This window comes from Chiloscyllium plagiosum, chromosome 5 (assembly GCF_004010195.1).
Source record: "Chiloscyllium plagiosum isolate BGI_BamShark_2017 chromosome 5, ASM401019v2, whole genome shotgun sequence".
Classification (NCBI taxonomy): Eukaryota; Metazoa; Chordata; class Chondrichthyes; order Orectolobiformes; family Hemiscylliidae; genus Chiloscyllium; species Chiloscyllium plagiosum.
Window position 1 is genome coordinate 53,095,993 of NC_057714.1, and position 14,997 is coordinate 53,110,989.

Consider the following 14,997-nt stretch of genomic DNA (forward strand, 5'->3'; position numbering starts at 1 on the left):
GTCATCGATGTAGCAGAGGAAAAGGTGGGGGGTGATGCCAGTGTAGCTGCGGAAGATGGACTGTTGCACATATCCGACGAAGAGGCAGGCATTGCTGGGGATCTCCCATCCACCGCCTCCAACCTCATAGTCCCACAACCCGGCACGCCCGTTTCTACCTCCTGCCCAAAATCCATAAACCTGACTGCCCCGGCTGACCCATTATCTCAGCCTGCTCCTGCCCCACCGAACTCATCTCTGCATATCTCGACACGGTCCTGTCCCCCTTAGTCCAAGAACTCCCCACCTACGTTCGGGACACCACCCACGCCCTCCACCTCCTCCATGATATTCGCTTCCCCAGCCCCCAACGCCTTATCTTCACCATGGACATCCAGTCCCTGTACACCTCCATTCCTCATCACGAAGGCCCAAAGCCCTCCGCTTCTTCTTTTCCCGCCGACCCAACCAGTACCCTTCCACTGACACCCTCCTTCGACTGACTGAACTGGTCCTCACTCTGAACAACTTCTCTTTCCAATCCTCCCACTTCCTCCAAACCAATGAAGTAGCCATGGGCACCCGCATGGGGCCCCAGCTATGCCTGCCTCTTCGTCGGATATGTGCAACAGTCCATCTTCCGCAGCTACACTGGCACCACCCCCCACCTTTTCCTCTGCTACATCGATGACTGTATCGGCGCTACCTCGTGCGCCCATGAGGAGGTTGAACTGTTCATCCACTTTACTAACACCTTCCATCCCGACCTCAAATTTACCTGGACCGTCTCAGACTCCTCCCTCCCCTTCCTAGACCTCTCCATTTCTATCTCGGGCGACCGACTCAACATGGACATTTACTACAAACCGACCAACTCCCACAGCTACCTAGATTACACCTCCTCCCACCCTGCCACCCTGTAAAAACGGCATGCCATATTCCCAATTCCTTCGCCTCCGCTTCATCTGCTCCCAGGAGGATCAATTCCAATACTGAACAACCCAGATGGCCTCCTTCTTCAAAGACCGCAATTTCCTCTCCGACGTGGTTGACGATGCTCTCCACCGCATCTCCTCCACTTCCCACACCTCCGCCCTTGAACCCGCCCCTCCAATCGCCACCAGGACAGAGCCCCACTGGTCCTCACCTACCATCCCACCAACCTCCAGATACATCGTATCATCCTTCATCATTTCTGCCACCTTCAAACAGACCCCACCACCAAGGTTATATTTCCATCCCCTCCCCTATCAGCATTCCGGAAAGACCACTCCCTCCGTGACTCCCAGCATTCCGGAAAGACCACTCCCTCCGTGACTCCCTTGTCAGGTCCACACCCCCCACCAATCCAACTTCCACTCCCGGCACCTTCTCCTGCAACCGCAAGAAATGCAAAACTTGCACCCATACCTCCCCCTCACTTCCCTCCAAGGCCCCAAGGGATCCTTCCATATCCATCACAAATTCACCTGCACCTCCACACACATCATTTACTGCATCCGCTGCACCCGATGTGGCCTCCTCTACATTGGGGAGACAGGCCGCCTACTTACGGAACATTTCAGAGAACACCTCTGGGACACCCGCACCAACCAACCCAACCGCTCCGTGGCGGAACACTTTAACTCCCCCTCCCACTCCGCCAAGGACATGCAGGTCCTAGGCCTCCTCCATCAGCAGACCATGGCAACACGACACCTGGAGAAAGATCGCCTCATCTTCCGCCTAGGAACCCTCCAACCACAAGGGATGAATGAAGATTTCTCCAGCTTCCTCATTTCCCCTCCCCCCCATCTTATCTCAGTCCCAACCCTTGGACTCAGCACCGCCTTCTTGACCTGCAATCTTCATCCCGACCTCTCCGCCCCCACCCCTTCTCCGGCCTATCACCCTCACCTTAACCTCCTTCCACCTATCGCATTCCTAATGCCCCTCCCTCAAGTCCCTCCTCCCTACCTTTTATCTTAGCCTGCATAAATGGAAGTTACACTATTTGGTAGGATGTGACCAGTGGGTGACTAATGCCCTCCCCTTTGGCATGTTTGGCAGTGAAGGCAATGTAATTGCGTGGGAAGTTGGCAGTTGCCACTGCCATAATTAATTCAAAATGTGAAGGCTCATTAATGTGAAGGCTCCCCCTTCAATCACAGCCTTTAAAGTAGTATTTAATTCCTGTTTTGGGACTGATCCCACTGCTGCTGGTAAGAGATCACGGAGTGGGGGGGTTGGGGGGATGTTGTCCTTACTGTCGGCCACATAGTATTTGATTGAAGTAGTAGACACCAGGAAAGGACAGCTGACAACCACCCCCTCCCTTGCTGCCGACATCCTTCGATCACATCCTTAATTCTGGAATCCTATCAGCTGCAGATTTTCTAGACCTCAGAAAGGTGTTATACTGGTAGCAGGCACTGCCTTTCTATTGGGACCGCTAAGTTTCTGGCCTCTGATTGGCAGATGGGACTTACATCCATGTTGGCTTTAATTATTCAGAAGGCCACTGCCAATGATTAGCAGTTAATATAGTGAGCCTTCCCCAAAAACAAAGGGTTTTTTCTGGCTCACAGGTGGAAAGGCAACACCCCCCTTTCGTTCATTAAAGCCACCCTTGATGACCTACAAGCAACTGTACTGGGCCTCAACCATTCGGTGCAATAATCACCAACTTAGATAATGGATTAGATACTCACTTTTTTCCAAATCTGCTGCACATTTTAAGATGAAGCAATGTCTCCCACTGGTACCATAAAGTGTCATGAATCCTTATGCATGGTCATGATAATATATGTGGTAGTTGCATTCTGAGTGACCATAAGGTAGATTTGGTGCCACTATCCTGATTTTAGGTTGGGATTGACAAGGCCTTCTCTGTCAAATATGATAAGGGGAAAAACACTTGGTATTCTAAGGAGGACAGCTTATGTCTGAAATAAGATTTAATTTACTGCATGGTAGCAATCTGGTACAAATTATATGAGCATACTAGATACTGTTATTAAGGTTATGAGAAGGTCTAATGTTAGGTTGATTTCCTCTGAGAGCTTTAGCTGTTCTGTACTCAAGATCATCATATTGGTTAGAGTTTATGCACTCATCTGCATTAACATTTTCAGAACCTAATCCAATACTGACACCACCAAAGTGGAAAGCATTTTAAACAGCATAGATGGAGACAAAAATCACAAACAAAATGCTAGATGATGTGAAGACATAGAACTGTGGCAAATGTATTTCAGTACAAATAAATATGTGTGAGGACACCAACTGTGGATCTCGCAGGATAGAACCAGTTCCTTTATAAGTGGTGAAAAGCTAGAGACAGTGAAGGTCCAAACACAGGTGGGTACATAGACAATTAAAATGTCTTGAAAAAGTCAGGAAAATAATCATAAAAGCCAATGGAATGCTGGCCTTGATATCTTCTTAAGAATACAAATAAGTAGATACTATTCTTCAGATATATAAAGCACTAATCAAACCTCATCAGGAGTACTGTGAGCACCACAACTTATGAAGGAAATAGAGAGTTTGGATGCAGTGCAGTGTAGATTCACCAGAATCGTTCCTCAACTCTACGGTTTAGATTATTAGAAAGATTGTACGGACAAGGGTTGTATTTTCTGGATTTCAGAAGTTTATGAATTTGATCAAAGTGTTATGACTTTTAAGGACATTAAATAGAGGAATAGAGAGAAAGAAAAGTTCTATTGATTAAGGAGTCTACATCTTGCAGACATTACCTGAAAATTAGAGCTAGGAATATCAAGATATAAATTAGGAATATACTCCTATACTCAAAGGGTGATAGAAATTTGGAACTCCCTTCTGCAAATGATAATGGATGCCAAATCAGATGTTAATTTTAAAACTAAGATTGATAGTCTGTTGTTAAGCAAAGATATCAAAACAATATGGGGAAAAGGTGCGTACATGGAATTAGGTCACAAATTAGTTATTATCTCAATGAATGGCAGATCACTCTGGAGGAGCTAAATTGAATAATCCTGTATCCGAGTTCCTACATTCCAGTGCAAGTGGAAAATCGCAATTATTGTCCTGTAGTGCTTTTCAGTGTTACGTTGTGTAATGCAGCAGGGGGAACAGACCCAGTCCAAACTCATGTTATTTTTTGTCTTTTTGGCATTCAGAAAGAAATCTTCCCAATAAAGGATGGCCTCAACTCAGACTTTACTGAGGAAAGCACAATGGTCAAATTCATAGCATTATCAATGCAAGTAACCCTTTGCCTTCTTTTAAACATTATTAATCTAATGCATGAATCATGTAATATTTATGAGTTGAAACATTACAGCAAACAGGATCAAGAAAATACTTACCACACCATTTAGACTATAAAGTCATTAGACAAAGGAGCAGAATGAGGCCATTTGGCCCCTTGAATCTGATCTGCCATTTGATCTGATATGTTTCTCAACCACATTTTCCTGCTTTGCACCAAAACATTTGTTTCCCTTACCAATGAAGAACCTATCTATCTCTATGTTAAATACATTCAACAGCTTGGCCTCCACAATCCTCTGTGGCAGTGAGTTCCACAGAAACACCACCAAGACATTCCTCATCATCTTAGTACTAAAGGGTTGTCCCTTCACTCTGTTGCTTTGTCCTCAGGTCGTAGTCTCTCCTACTAGTGGAAACATCTTCTCCACATCCACTCTATCCAGACCTCTTAGTATTGTGTAAGTTTCAATAAGATCCCTTCTCATTGTTCTAAACTCCTTTGAGTATAGACCCAAAGTCCTCAACTGATCTTCAAGTGACAAGCCCAACATCCCTGAGATCATTCTTACCAACCTCCAACACCAGCACATCTTTCCTTCGATATGGGGCCCAAATCTGCTCACAATATTCTAAATACCATCTGATCAGAGTCTTAAACAGCCTCAGCAGTTCATTTATGTTCTTGTATTACAGTCCTCTTGAAATTTATGCTAACATTGAATTTGCCTTCATGACTGCCAACTTAACCTGCATGTTATCTTTAAAAGAATCCTGAGAAAGGAATTCTATGTCCCGTTGTGTTTCATATTTCCGAAAGCTTTCCCCATTTAGAAAATATTCCATACCTCTATTCTTCCTAAAAAATGCATAACCTCACACCTTCTCACATTCTAAATAATCTACCACCTCTTTGCTCACTCTTCCATCCTGTTCAGCCTCCCCACTTCCTCAACACTATCTGTTCCTCCATTTATCTTTGTGTCATCTGCAAACTTTGCAACAATTCCCTCAGTTCCTTTGTCCACATCATTAGTGCATAATGCGAATAGTTGTGGTTCCAACACAGACCCTGCAGAATTCCACTAGTCACTGGCTACCATTCTGCGAACAATCTCTTTATCCCCATTCTCGGTCTTCGGCCAGTCAGCCAATCCTCTATCCATGCCAGTACCCTGTCCTTGACATTATAGACTCTGAGCTGAAAATGTGTTGCTGGAACAGCGCAGCAGGTCAGGCAGCATCCAGGGAACAGGAGAATCGACGTTTCGGGCATAAGCCCTTCTTCAGGAATGAGGAAAGTGTGTCCAGCAGGCTAAGATAAAAGGTAGGGAGGAGGGACTTGGGGGAGGGGCGTTGGAAATGCGATAGGTGGAAAGAGATCAAGGTGAGGGTGATAGGTCAGACTGGGGTGGGGGCGGAGAGGTCAGGAAGAAGATTGCAGGTTAGGAAGGCGGTGCTGAGTTCGACAGATTATCCCCTCCAACCACAAGGGATGAACTCGGATTTCACCAGTTTCCTCATTTCCCCTCTCCCCACCTTGTCTCAGTCAAATCCATCAAACTCAGCACCGCCTTCCTAACCTGCAATCTTCTTCCTGACCTCTCTGCCCCCACCCCAGTCTGACCTATCACCCTCACCTTGACCTCTTTCCACCTATCGCATTTCCAACGCCTCTCCCCCAAGTCCCTCCTCCCTACCTTTTATCTTAGCCTGCTGAACACACTTTCCTCATTCCTGAAGAAGGGCTTATGCCCGAAACGTCGATTCTCCTGTTCCCTGGATGCTGCCGACCTGCTGCACTGTTCCAGCAACACATTTTCAGCTCTGATCTCCAGCATCTGCAGACCTCACTTTCTCATCATAGACTCTCACCTAATTTAGCAGCCTCATGTGTGACATATTGTCAAGTCCTTCTTGAAATCACAATAAATCACGTCCTTCGTCTAACTTGAATTCGAACTGATTTATCTGGCATGGCTTCCCCTGCATGAAGCCACGTTGAGTCAACTCTATTTTACCATGAGGAAGTGAGGACTTCAGATGCTGGAGATCAGAGCTGAAAAATGTGTTGCTGGAAAAGCGCAGCAGGTCAGACAGCATCCAAGGAGCAGGAGAATCGACGTTTTGGGCATAAGCCATGAAGAAGGGCTTCATGGCTTCTCCTGCTCCTTGGATGCTGCCTGACCTGCTGCGCTTTTCCAGCAACACATTTTTCAGCTCTATTTTACCATGCACTGCCAAGTACTCCACAATTTCATCCTTCATAATGGACTGTAAAATCTTATCAATGACTGAGGTCAGGTTAATTGGCCTATGGTTTCCTGTCGTCTGCCTCCCTCCCTTCTGAAATAGAGGTGTTATCTTAGCCATTTTCCAGGTCTCTGGGATGCTGCTTAATTCCAGTGATTCCTGAATGATCACAACCAATGCCTCTGCAATCTCCTTCAGAACTCTGGGATAAGTCCATCCAGTCCAGTGATTTGATCACCTTCAGACCTTTTTGCTTTCTCAGCATCTTCTCCATAAGTGATGGTCATTACATTCACCTTTGGCCCTGACTCTCTCGAACTTCTGGTGTGGTGCTGGTGTCTTTCGCTATGGAAACTGATGCAAAGTAGTTGGTCAGTTTCTCTACCTTTTTTTTTGTTCCCCATTACTACTTCTCCAGCCTTATTTTCAAACAATCTAATGTCCACTTTTGCCTCTCTTATCTTTTAGATATCTAAAACAAAATCTTGCAATCTTCTTTTATATTATGAGATTGCTTATTCTCAGATTTCATCTTCTCCCCCATTATTATCTTTTTATTTGTCCTCTCCTGGTTTTTAAAGGTTTCCTAATTCTCTTGTTTCCCACTAATCTTCACCACAATGTATGCTTTTCTTTTGCTTTTACACGTGTACCTGACTTCCCTTGTTGGCCATAGTTGCCTCACCATTCTATTGTATGTTTCTTCTTCCTTGGAATAATTTTTGCTCTGCTTCCTGAATCACCCCCAGAAACATGTACCGTTGCTGTTCCACTGTCATCCCTGCTGGAATCCCCTTCCAATAAACTCCAGCCAGCTCCTCCCTCATGTCTTTGTATTTACCCTGACACAACTGCAATACTATTACATCTGATTCCAGCTTTTCCCTCACAAACTCCAGGGTGACTTCTATCTTATCACGGTCACTGTCCCTTAGCGGTTCCTTCACCTTCGGCTTTCTAAGTCTGTATCAATATACATCATAATGTTTTATAATTTTCTTTCTAATTCTTAATAATATTTCATCAAATGAACAAACAACCAAACTGTAAATGATATAAAAAACACAAGTTCCAAAGTTTGATATTTGTTGAAAGAAAGTTGGAAACGGCTGACGAAAATCAAGAAATACTCAATGTGAACAAACGATTGCCTTGTTAAGATTACAGAAGACAGAATATACTTTTCAGAGGACCTACATTCAGGCTTCGATTCACCATGTTCAGTAATTTCAGGCACCATGTTAGTGAAATCATACTCTGGTGACATTCCTGGCTGGTTGACAATCTCACTGTCTGCAGAAGGTGGGTATGGTGGGGGAGGAGGAATCGTTAACTGGGGTGGACTACGTAGTTTGTCTGACACTGGCGATGCACCTCTTGGAGGCTTAAATGGCACCTGACGTCCAGTAATACCTAGATAGGGGATCAAGTAGGGTAATAAGTATGTCTGGGACATAAAACTGAAAGCCATATTATCTGATAAGTACTTTAACACAAACAGATGAAAAGCTAAAACAGCAAAAATTAAAAATATCGCACATCTGAAGCTCTCAGCAACACTGAAAGTTAGCAATAATATAGGTATAGTATCATAACAATGATTTCATTGCAACTAAGTTATACTCAAGTCATGCTATGTACTATTGTTTCAAGAAAAATCCAGTCTGTCATGACTTTAGTTATTGATTAAATAGGAACTAGAAAGATATGTTAGCTACAGCCTTGAGTTTAATCCCTCATTTCAGTATGCTTTCATGATGAATTGCATAACTTGTCCCTCTTTGACTGTTTTGCTGGTAGCAACTTTCACTGTTCCAGTTAATCTCATAATAAACTTGAAAAAAAACACAATGTTGTGTTAGTTCCCCTGCAACCTTTTGAACTCAACATCAATTTAATAATTTCAGATCATAAACTCCACCTTCACTTTTTTACATTGTAACATCAATAATGATTCTGCGTTTTTCCATTTCTGAAACTATAGAATCATCCTCTGTTATTGTTTTGCTTGTTCTATGAAGATCACATTTGACCAGCACCATCATCCTGTACGTCAACTAATCCTTCCTGCCTTCCACCTTATCAAAAACATCTCCTTTTGTCCTTCCCTCATCTCTCCTCTTTTCCTGCCTTTACACTTCTTAAACATATAAAATATCTTAGGCAAATTCTGCAAGATCTGAAACCTTAACATTGAGCCGAATCTTACTTTTTTTGGCTAAGTGTCAGTTTTGTTGAGTTTCACCAAAGGTTTGTCTCCAAGAGGCCTTTTGAGATCTCATATTTCATATCTCCAAATGTGTCTCATTAACTACCTACTCTACACACTTCCAGGCCCATTATCCACTCACCATTCCCAGAACAACTTGCCACTCACCAGATACCTGTTTGAAAGACCAGCATCCCTTAAACCTGTGACATCTTTAAAGATGCCGTGCACCCAGACAAGTGTTGGCATTTTGTATTGCCCTGCACTGACAATGCAATGGCACAGCAGGCACAAAGCCACGGTAATCAAGGCACATAACCATCAGGGCTGACACTCCCTCACATTTTAAACTCCATTCTCTCATCCCATCCCAAATGAACCGAGGACTGGCCCCATGTACCTTTCAACACTATTATTTAGTTGCATTCACCAAACAATGTGTTTGCCACACTGACAGCTAGCACATGTTATAGCTTCTGTAAGGGAGTGAGTTCTACAACTGACTTAGTGACAGTAAAGGAACAGCAATGTACTTCCAAGTCAGGGTAATGTGTAGCTTGGAGAGGAAATCTGCAGATGGTGGTGATTCCATGCATCTGCTGCCTGGGTCCTTCGAGGTAATAGTGGCCATAGGTTCAGAAGGTGCTGAAGCCATGCTAATTACTCCGGTCGGGAATTAAGTTCTCACCGAAGAATTCCCAGCATCTTATCTGCCCCTGCAGACATAGTATTTATACAGCTGGTACAAGTCAATTTCTTGTCAATGGTAACCTCCATGATCTTGATATTGGATATTCATTGATAGTGATACCATTTAAAATGAAAGGATGATGGTTTGATCTAATCGTTGTCTGGCAGTTGTGGGGTGTGAATTTTAGTTGGCACTTATCAGCCCAAGCCTCGATGTTGTCCAGTTCTTGCAGCATATCTTCAACATCAGCTCCTTTATTAGGAGAACTACAGATGCTGGAGATTAAGAGTCGAGAGTGTAGTGCTGGAAAAGCACAGCAGGTCAGGCAGTATCCAAGGAACAGGAAAATCAACGTTGCAAGCAAAAGCCCTTCATCAGGAATGAGGCTCTGATGAAGGGCTTTTGCCCAAATCGTCAATTCGCCTGCTATTCGGATGCTGCCTGACCTGCTGTGCTTTTCCAGCACTACATTCTCAACCCATGTGGTCCTTTATTGCATAAGGAATCATGAATGTTGCTGAACATTACTAATATTTGCACAATGTTCAGCAACATTCATGATTCCTTATGCAATAAAGGACCACGTGGGTTGAGAGTGTAGTGCTGGAAAAGCACAGCAGGTCAGGCAGCATCCGAATAGCAGGCGAATTGACAATTTGGGCAAAAGCCCTTCATCAGAGCCTCATTCCTGATGAAGGGCTTTTGCTTGCAACATTGATTTTCCTGTTCCTTGGATGCTGCCTGACCTGCTGTGCTTTTCCAGCACTACACTCTCAACCCACATGGTCCTTTATTGCATAAGGAATCATGAATGTTGCTGAACATTGTGCAAATATTAGTAAACATTCCACTGCTGACCTTATGATGGAAGGAAGCAGCTGGATATTACTGGATCTTGGATATTGCCTTGAAGAATTCCTACAGTGATATTCTGAGATGGAGATGACGCCTCCTACAATTAAAACCATTTTCATTTGTGCTATGTATGGCTAATTGAATTATCCACCCTGATACCTCTTTATCTAAGAAGCAAGGAGCTAGGATTCCCTGATGCAACATTAAATCAAATCCTGCCATGATATGTCAACTCACCTCTGAAGTTCAGATCTTTTGTCCATGTTTGGACAAAGGTTGTAATTAGGTCTGGAGCTGAGTAGCTGGCAGAACTCGAACTGAGTGTCAGTGAGAAGGTTATTGCTGACTAAGAGCTGCTTGATGGTACTGTTGACAACCACTTCTATCATTTTGCTGATGATTGCAGTTCAACTTGTCTGGTTTTAAATGGCTAGAATGTATTTGTCCCACTTTTTGTGAACAGACAAACATGGGCAATTTTCCACATTGTCAGATTTATGCCAGAATTATAGCTGTACTGGAAGTTTGGCGAAGGATGTGGTTAGTTCTAGAGTATCAGTGACATAATGTTGTCGGGGTTTTCACACTAACCAGTACCCTCAGTCATTTCTTGATAACTGTAATACTGGGAGCCAGGAGTAGGTCAAGATGATCATCCACTCAGCACTTCTGGGTGAAGATATATGCAAATGTACCAGTCTTGTCTTTTACATTTATGTGCTTGGTTACCCCAATTTTGAGGAATAGTGATAGTTCTAGAGTTTCCTAATCCTGTTAAGTGTTGAATTGTCCACCGCCAACCAGGACTGAATGAGGCAGGACTGTGGAGGCACCAAGGTGGTAAGTAATAATCAGGTTGCGGGGGCTTCCTTCTACATTTTGCTGATGCCATGAGATTCATGGGATCAAGGGTCAATATAAGCACTCCAAAGGCAAATCCTCCATGACTGTAAATTATTGTACAATACATCTGGTGAGTTGCTTTGCTGGTGGGACATTCCAGGGATGTTGATAGTTGTGTGTAGGACAAAACCTCAGAATCATATCTTTAAGATAATTTCAGATAGTTGCTTCACTAACCTGCAGGACAGATCTCAAAATTTTAGCACAAGCCACATATGTTGAGAAAGAGAACTTTGCAGAGTCAATATGGAGTCTGCTGTGGAAATTTCCATTCCCTAGGTCAGTGCCAGGCAATCTCTTTCAGCATCAAATGGTCAACGTCAAGTGGTCAAGACGTTTCCTTCCTTGCTTTAGAACTTTTAGAAGCTTTTCACATAATTGTGTGACCTGTTGGGCCATTCAGAGTGTTGTGAATATAGGCCAGACCAGGTAAAGACGGGTGATTTCCTTTCACAAACTGGTATTTCTGTGCGTCAAAAATGACTGCATGCTCCTCTTTAGGCTAGCATTTTAATTGCAGACATTTAAAATGTTATTCAAATTTGTGCATCTATCATGGTGACATTCAAATCCTATGCCCCCAGAGCAATTATCCTGCAGTTTTGGATTTATAATTCAGTAATAACACTACAATGCCACTGTCTCCCATGTCAGTGACTTGATCACCAAATATGCAGCTTTTGTGAACCACATTCCAAAATTTCAGACACTGCAAAATAACTGGTTTATTATTCATGTTAATGGTTGATGTATTAGTTAAAAGTAGAGGTATGCACAATAAGTCACAAAGAATTTTACTTCAGTGAAAGGTCTTGGTTCTTTCAGAAATTAAAACAAGCTGACCAATTTCCTTTTTAGATCTTATGTGCTAATAATTCTCTATCTAATACCTTTGTCTTTCTGTCCCAGTAACTAGAGTTAAACCATGTACTGAAAAAAAGTGTTCAAAATCCAAACCGAATGAAGGAATCATTGCCACCTACCAAAAGTATTGCTCCTTTCAAATTCTGTTCCGTCTAATTTATTTGGTATACGAGATGGTGGGGCTGGAGCACGTCGTTTCTTCTGCATAGAATTTTGGGTTTCAGCACCAGGCTACACATAAAGAAAAAGTAACATTAGATATTCTTACGTGTGTTTGAGCCAGTTTTCAATTCATATATGCAATTTTATTCCTACTCTCAACTTGATAATATCAGTGAAGTTTTTTTATAAAAACAGAACAGGCTTGATATTTATAATTCACTGAGTAATAAATTTTATCTAGCAGTTATAATTTTTTTTCACCTGAAAAGATGTAGAGTGAAAATATAATGTAGTTATATAGCAGTTGTCTTAGCAGTTGTCTTAATCAAGTAGTAATCCCATCGCCCAGAGTAACACACCAGTGACAAGAATTTAATTCCCACTTTGGTAGCTGACAGAAGTAAAATTCAATTGACGAGAAAGTCTGGAATTAAGAAGTTATTTGCAAAAATGATGACTACGGCTTGTTGGAAAAATCTACCATCCTGACTTGATTATTTTAATTCAGACCTGCTGCAATTTAGTTGATTCTTAACTACCTTCTCAAAAGGCCTGGCAAGCCAATCAGTTTCATCAAACAGCTGCAGCATAGTTGAGTATGAACAAAAGAGGATGAACCACCCAGCTTGACAAAAGAACTACAATGAATAAAGTCACATTTTAACCAGCTGACCAACCAACATCTGGAGACTTGTGCCAAAATTTGGAACTGTCTCCTTGCTGAGCCAAACAATAGCCTGACATAAAGATACACTTTATAGCCAATGTCCCAGGTTCCACACCACCTTTCTTGGATGTATCTATTAGGGTGACAGATCAGTGGAATAGGACAGCAAGGGCTGCAGCAATTAAAAAGCAGCCTACAATCACCCTGTCCAAGCTAATTAAACATTAGCCTAGCCAGTGACACCCACATACCAAGACAGAACTAAGAGAAACATTCAAGATAGCTCAGCCACACCATAGGTGTTCGAGATGCACAATGAGCCCATAGCAAGTGGACTGCCTTGGTCCAAATATAAACAAAAGAGGTGAGTGACAATGTCTGCTCTTGACATCAAGACATTTAAGAACATATACATAAACATTCAAATAAGGAGTAGGAGTGAGTCATTTAGCCTTTCAAGCCTACTTTGCCATTCAATGAGATAATGGTTTATCAGACTCTAAACTCAAATCAGTATTGCTGCCTTCCTTGACTAATTTTAAACACTTTGTATGACAAGAATCTACCTCTGACTTAAAAATATTTGAAGGACTCTGCTTCCACCACCTTTTCAGAGCGTAAGCTATAAAGAGAGTTGTGAGAGAAAATAATTTGCCTAATTTCTGTTATAAATTAGTGACCATGATTTTTAAACAGTGACGAGTTCTGGATTCTCCCATGAAAAGAAACACTGCCTTTTACATCTACCCTGTCAAGATTTTTCAGGACTTTATATGTTTCAATCAATTGTCTCATGCTCTGTGATGGCAGGACTGATGTATGAAGAAACACTAGATTGGTTGGGCCTGTATTTACTGGAGTTTAAAAGAATGTGAGGTAATCTCATAGACATCTATAAAATTCTAACAGGACTAGACAGGTTAAATGCAGAAAGAACATTCCCAATAACCAGGGAATCCAGAAACAGAGCTCATTTATTAAAGATAGACAGTAGGCCATTTAAGAATGAGATGAGGAGGAATTTCTTCACCCGGAGTGGTGAGTTTGTAGAATTCTCTGTTACAGAAAGTGGTTGTGGTCAAAACAATGAGTATTCTCAGGAGAAGTCAGGGGTAAGGGGATCAAAGGATATAGGGAGAAAGTGGGAACGGGGTACTGAGTTGGATGATCAGCAATGATCATACTGAATGGCAGAGCAGGCTCTAACAGCTAATTGGCCTAATCCAGCTCCTATTTTTGATGTTTCCATGTTTCTTTTCAACACCAGTGAATAAACGCCTAATCTCTCCTCAGCGTATAATCTCTCCTCAGAAAGCAATCTGCTCATTATTAGTTTAGTAAGAAATGGAGCCTTGAGAATGCAGAGAAATAAACTTTCATGTTTAAAACCAGTCCTAATTACAGATGAGAAAGTTCTGGGTGTCTCAGGGAATATAAAGGTGGATAAATCTCCAGGACCTGATTTAAACTTGGGGGAAGTATGGGCAAAAATTGCAAGACTCCTTGCAGAAATATTTGCATAATCTATAACTACAGGTGAGCTGCCTGATGGCTGGAGGGTGGCTAAGGCCATACCTGTTTAAGAAAGGTTGTAAGGAGAAACCAGGGAACTATAGACCTGTATGCCATTCATTGGTTGTAGGTAAATTGTTGGATTTGATTATAAAAGATGATACTTATGTATGTTTAGAGGGGCAGAAATTGATTAGGGACAGTCAGCAATGGTTTTGTGTGAGGAAAATCATGTCTCGCGAACTTGATTGAGTTTTTTGAGCAAGTTACCGAAAGCATTGATGATGACAGAGAACAGCAGACATTGATTATTTGGATTTTAGTAAAACCTTGGACAAGGTTCTGCATGATAGACTAATTAATAAAGTAAGATCACATAGGATTCAAGGTGAGCTTACCAATTGAATACATAATTGGCTTTATGGCTGGAAACAGAGCAGTGGAGGTTTGCTTTTTGGACTGGAGGCCTGTCACCAGCGGTGTTCCACACAGATTGATTCCGGGTTTTCCGTTGTTTGTCATTTGAATAAATGATTTGGAGGAGAGGAAAAAAGGCATATTTAGTAGGTTTGTGGACGACATGAAAATTGGTGGCAAAGTAGACAGTGAAGGAGCTTTTCTAAGATTACAAAGGGATTTCAACCAATGGGTCAATGGGCTGAA

At 42.4% G+C, this 14,997-nt stretch overlaps 1 protein-coding gene across 6 annotated transcripts in view; it reads right to left on the bottom strand.

The window, feature by feature from the left end:
- cobl (cordon-bleu WH2 repeat protein) overlaps positions 1-14,997 on the bottom strand; it is a 369,755-nt gene that overhangs the window by 109,571 nt on the left and 245,187 nt on the right. For all 6 annotated transcript variants that reach the window (XM_043690114.1, XM_043690116.1, XM_043690115.1 and 3 more), the window contains 2 exons: positions 12,113-12,224; positions 7,669-7,884 (listed from right to left, as the gene is read on the bottom strand). In XM_043690114.1, the coding sequence (XP_043546049.1) occupies positions 7,669-7,884; positions 12,113-12,224 (328 nt within the window). The remainder of the gene's footprint in view (positions 1-7,668; positions 7,885-12,112; positions 12,225-14,997) is intronic.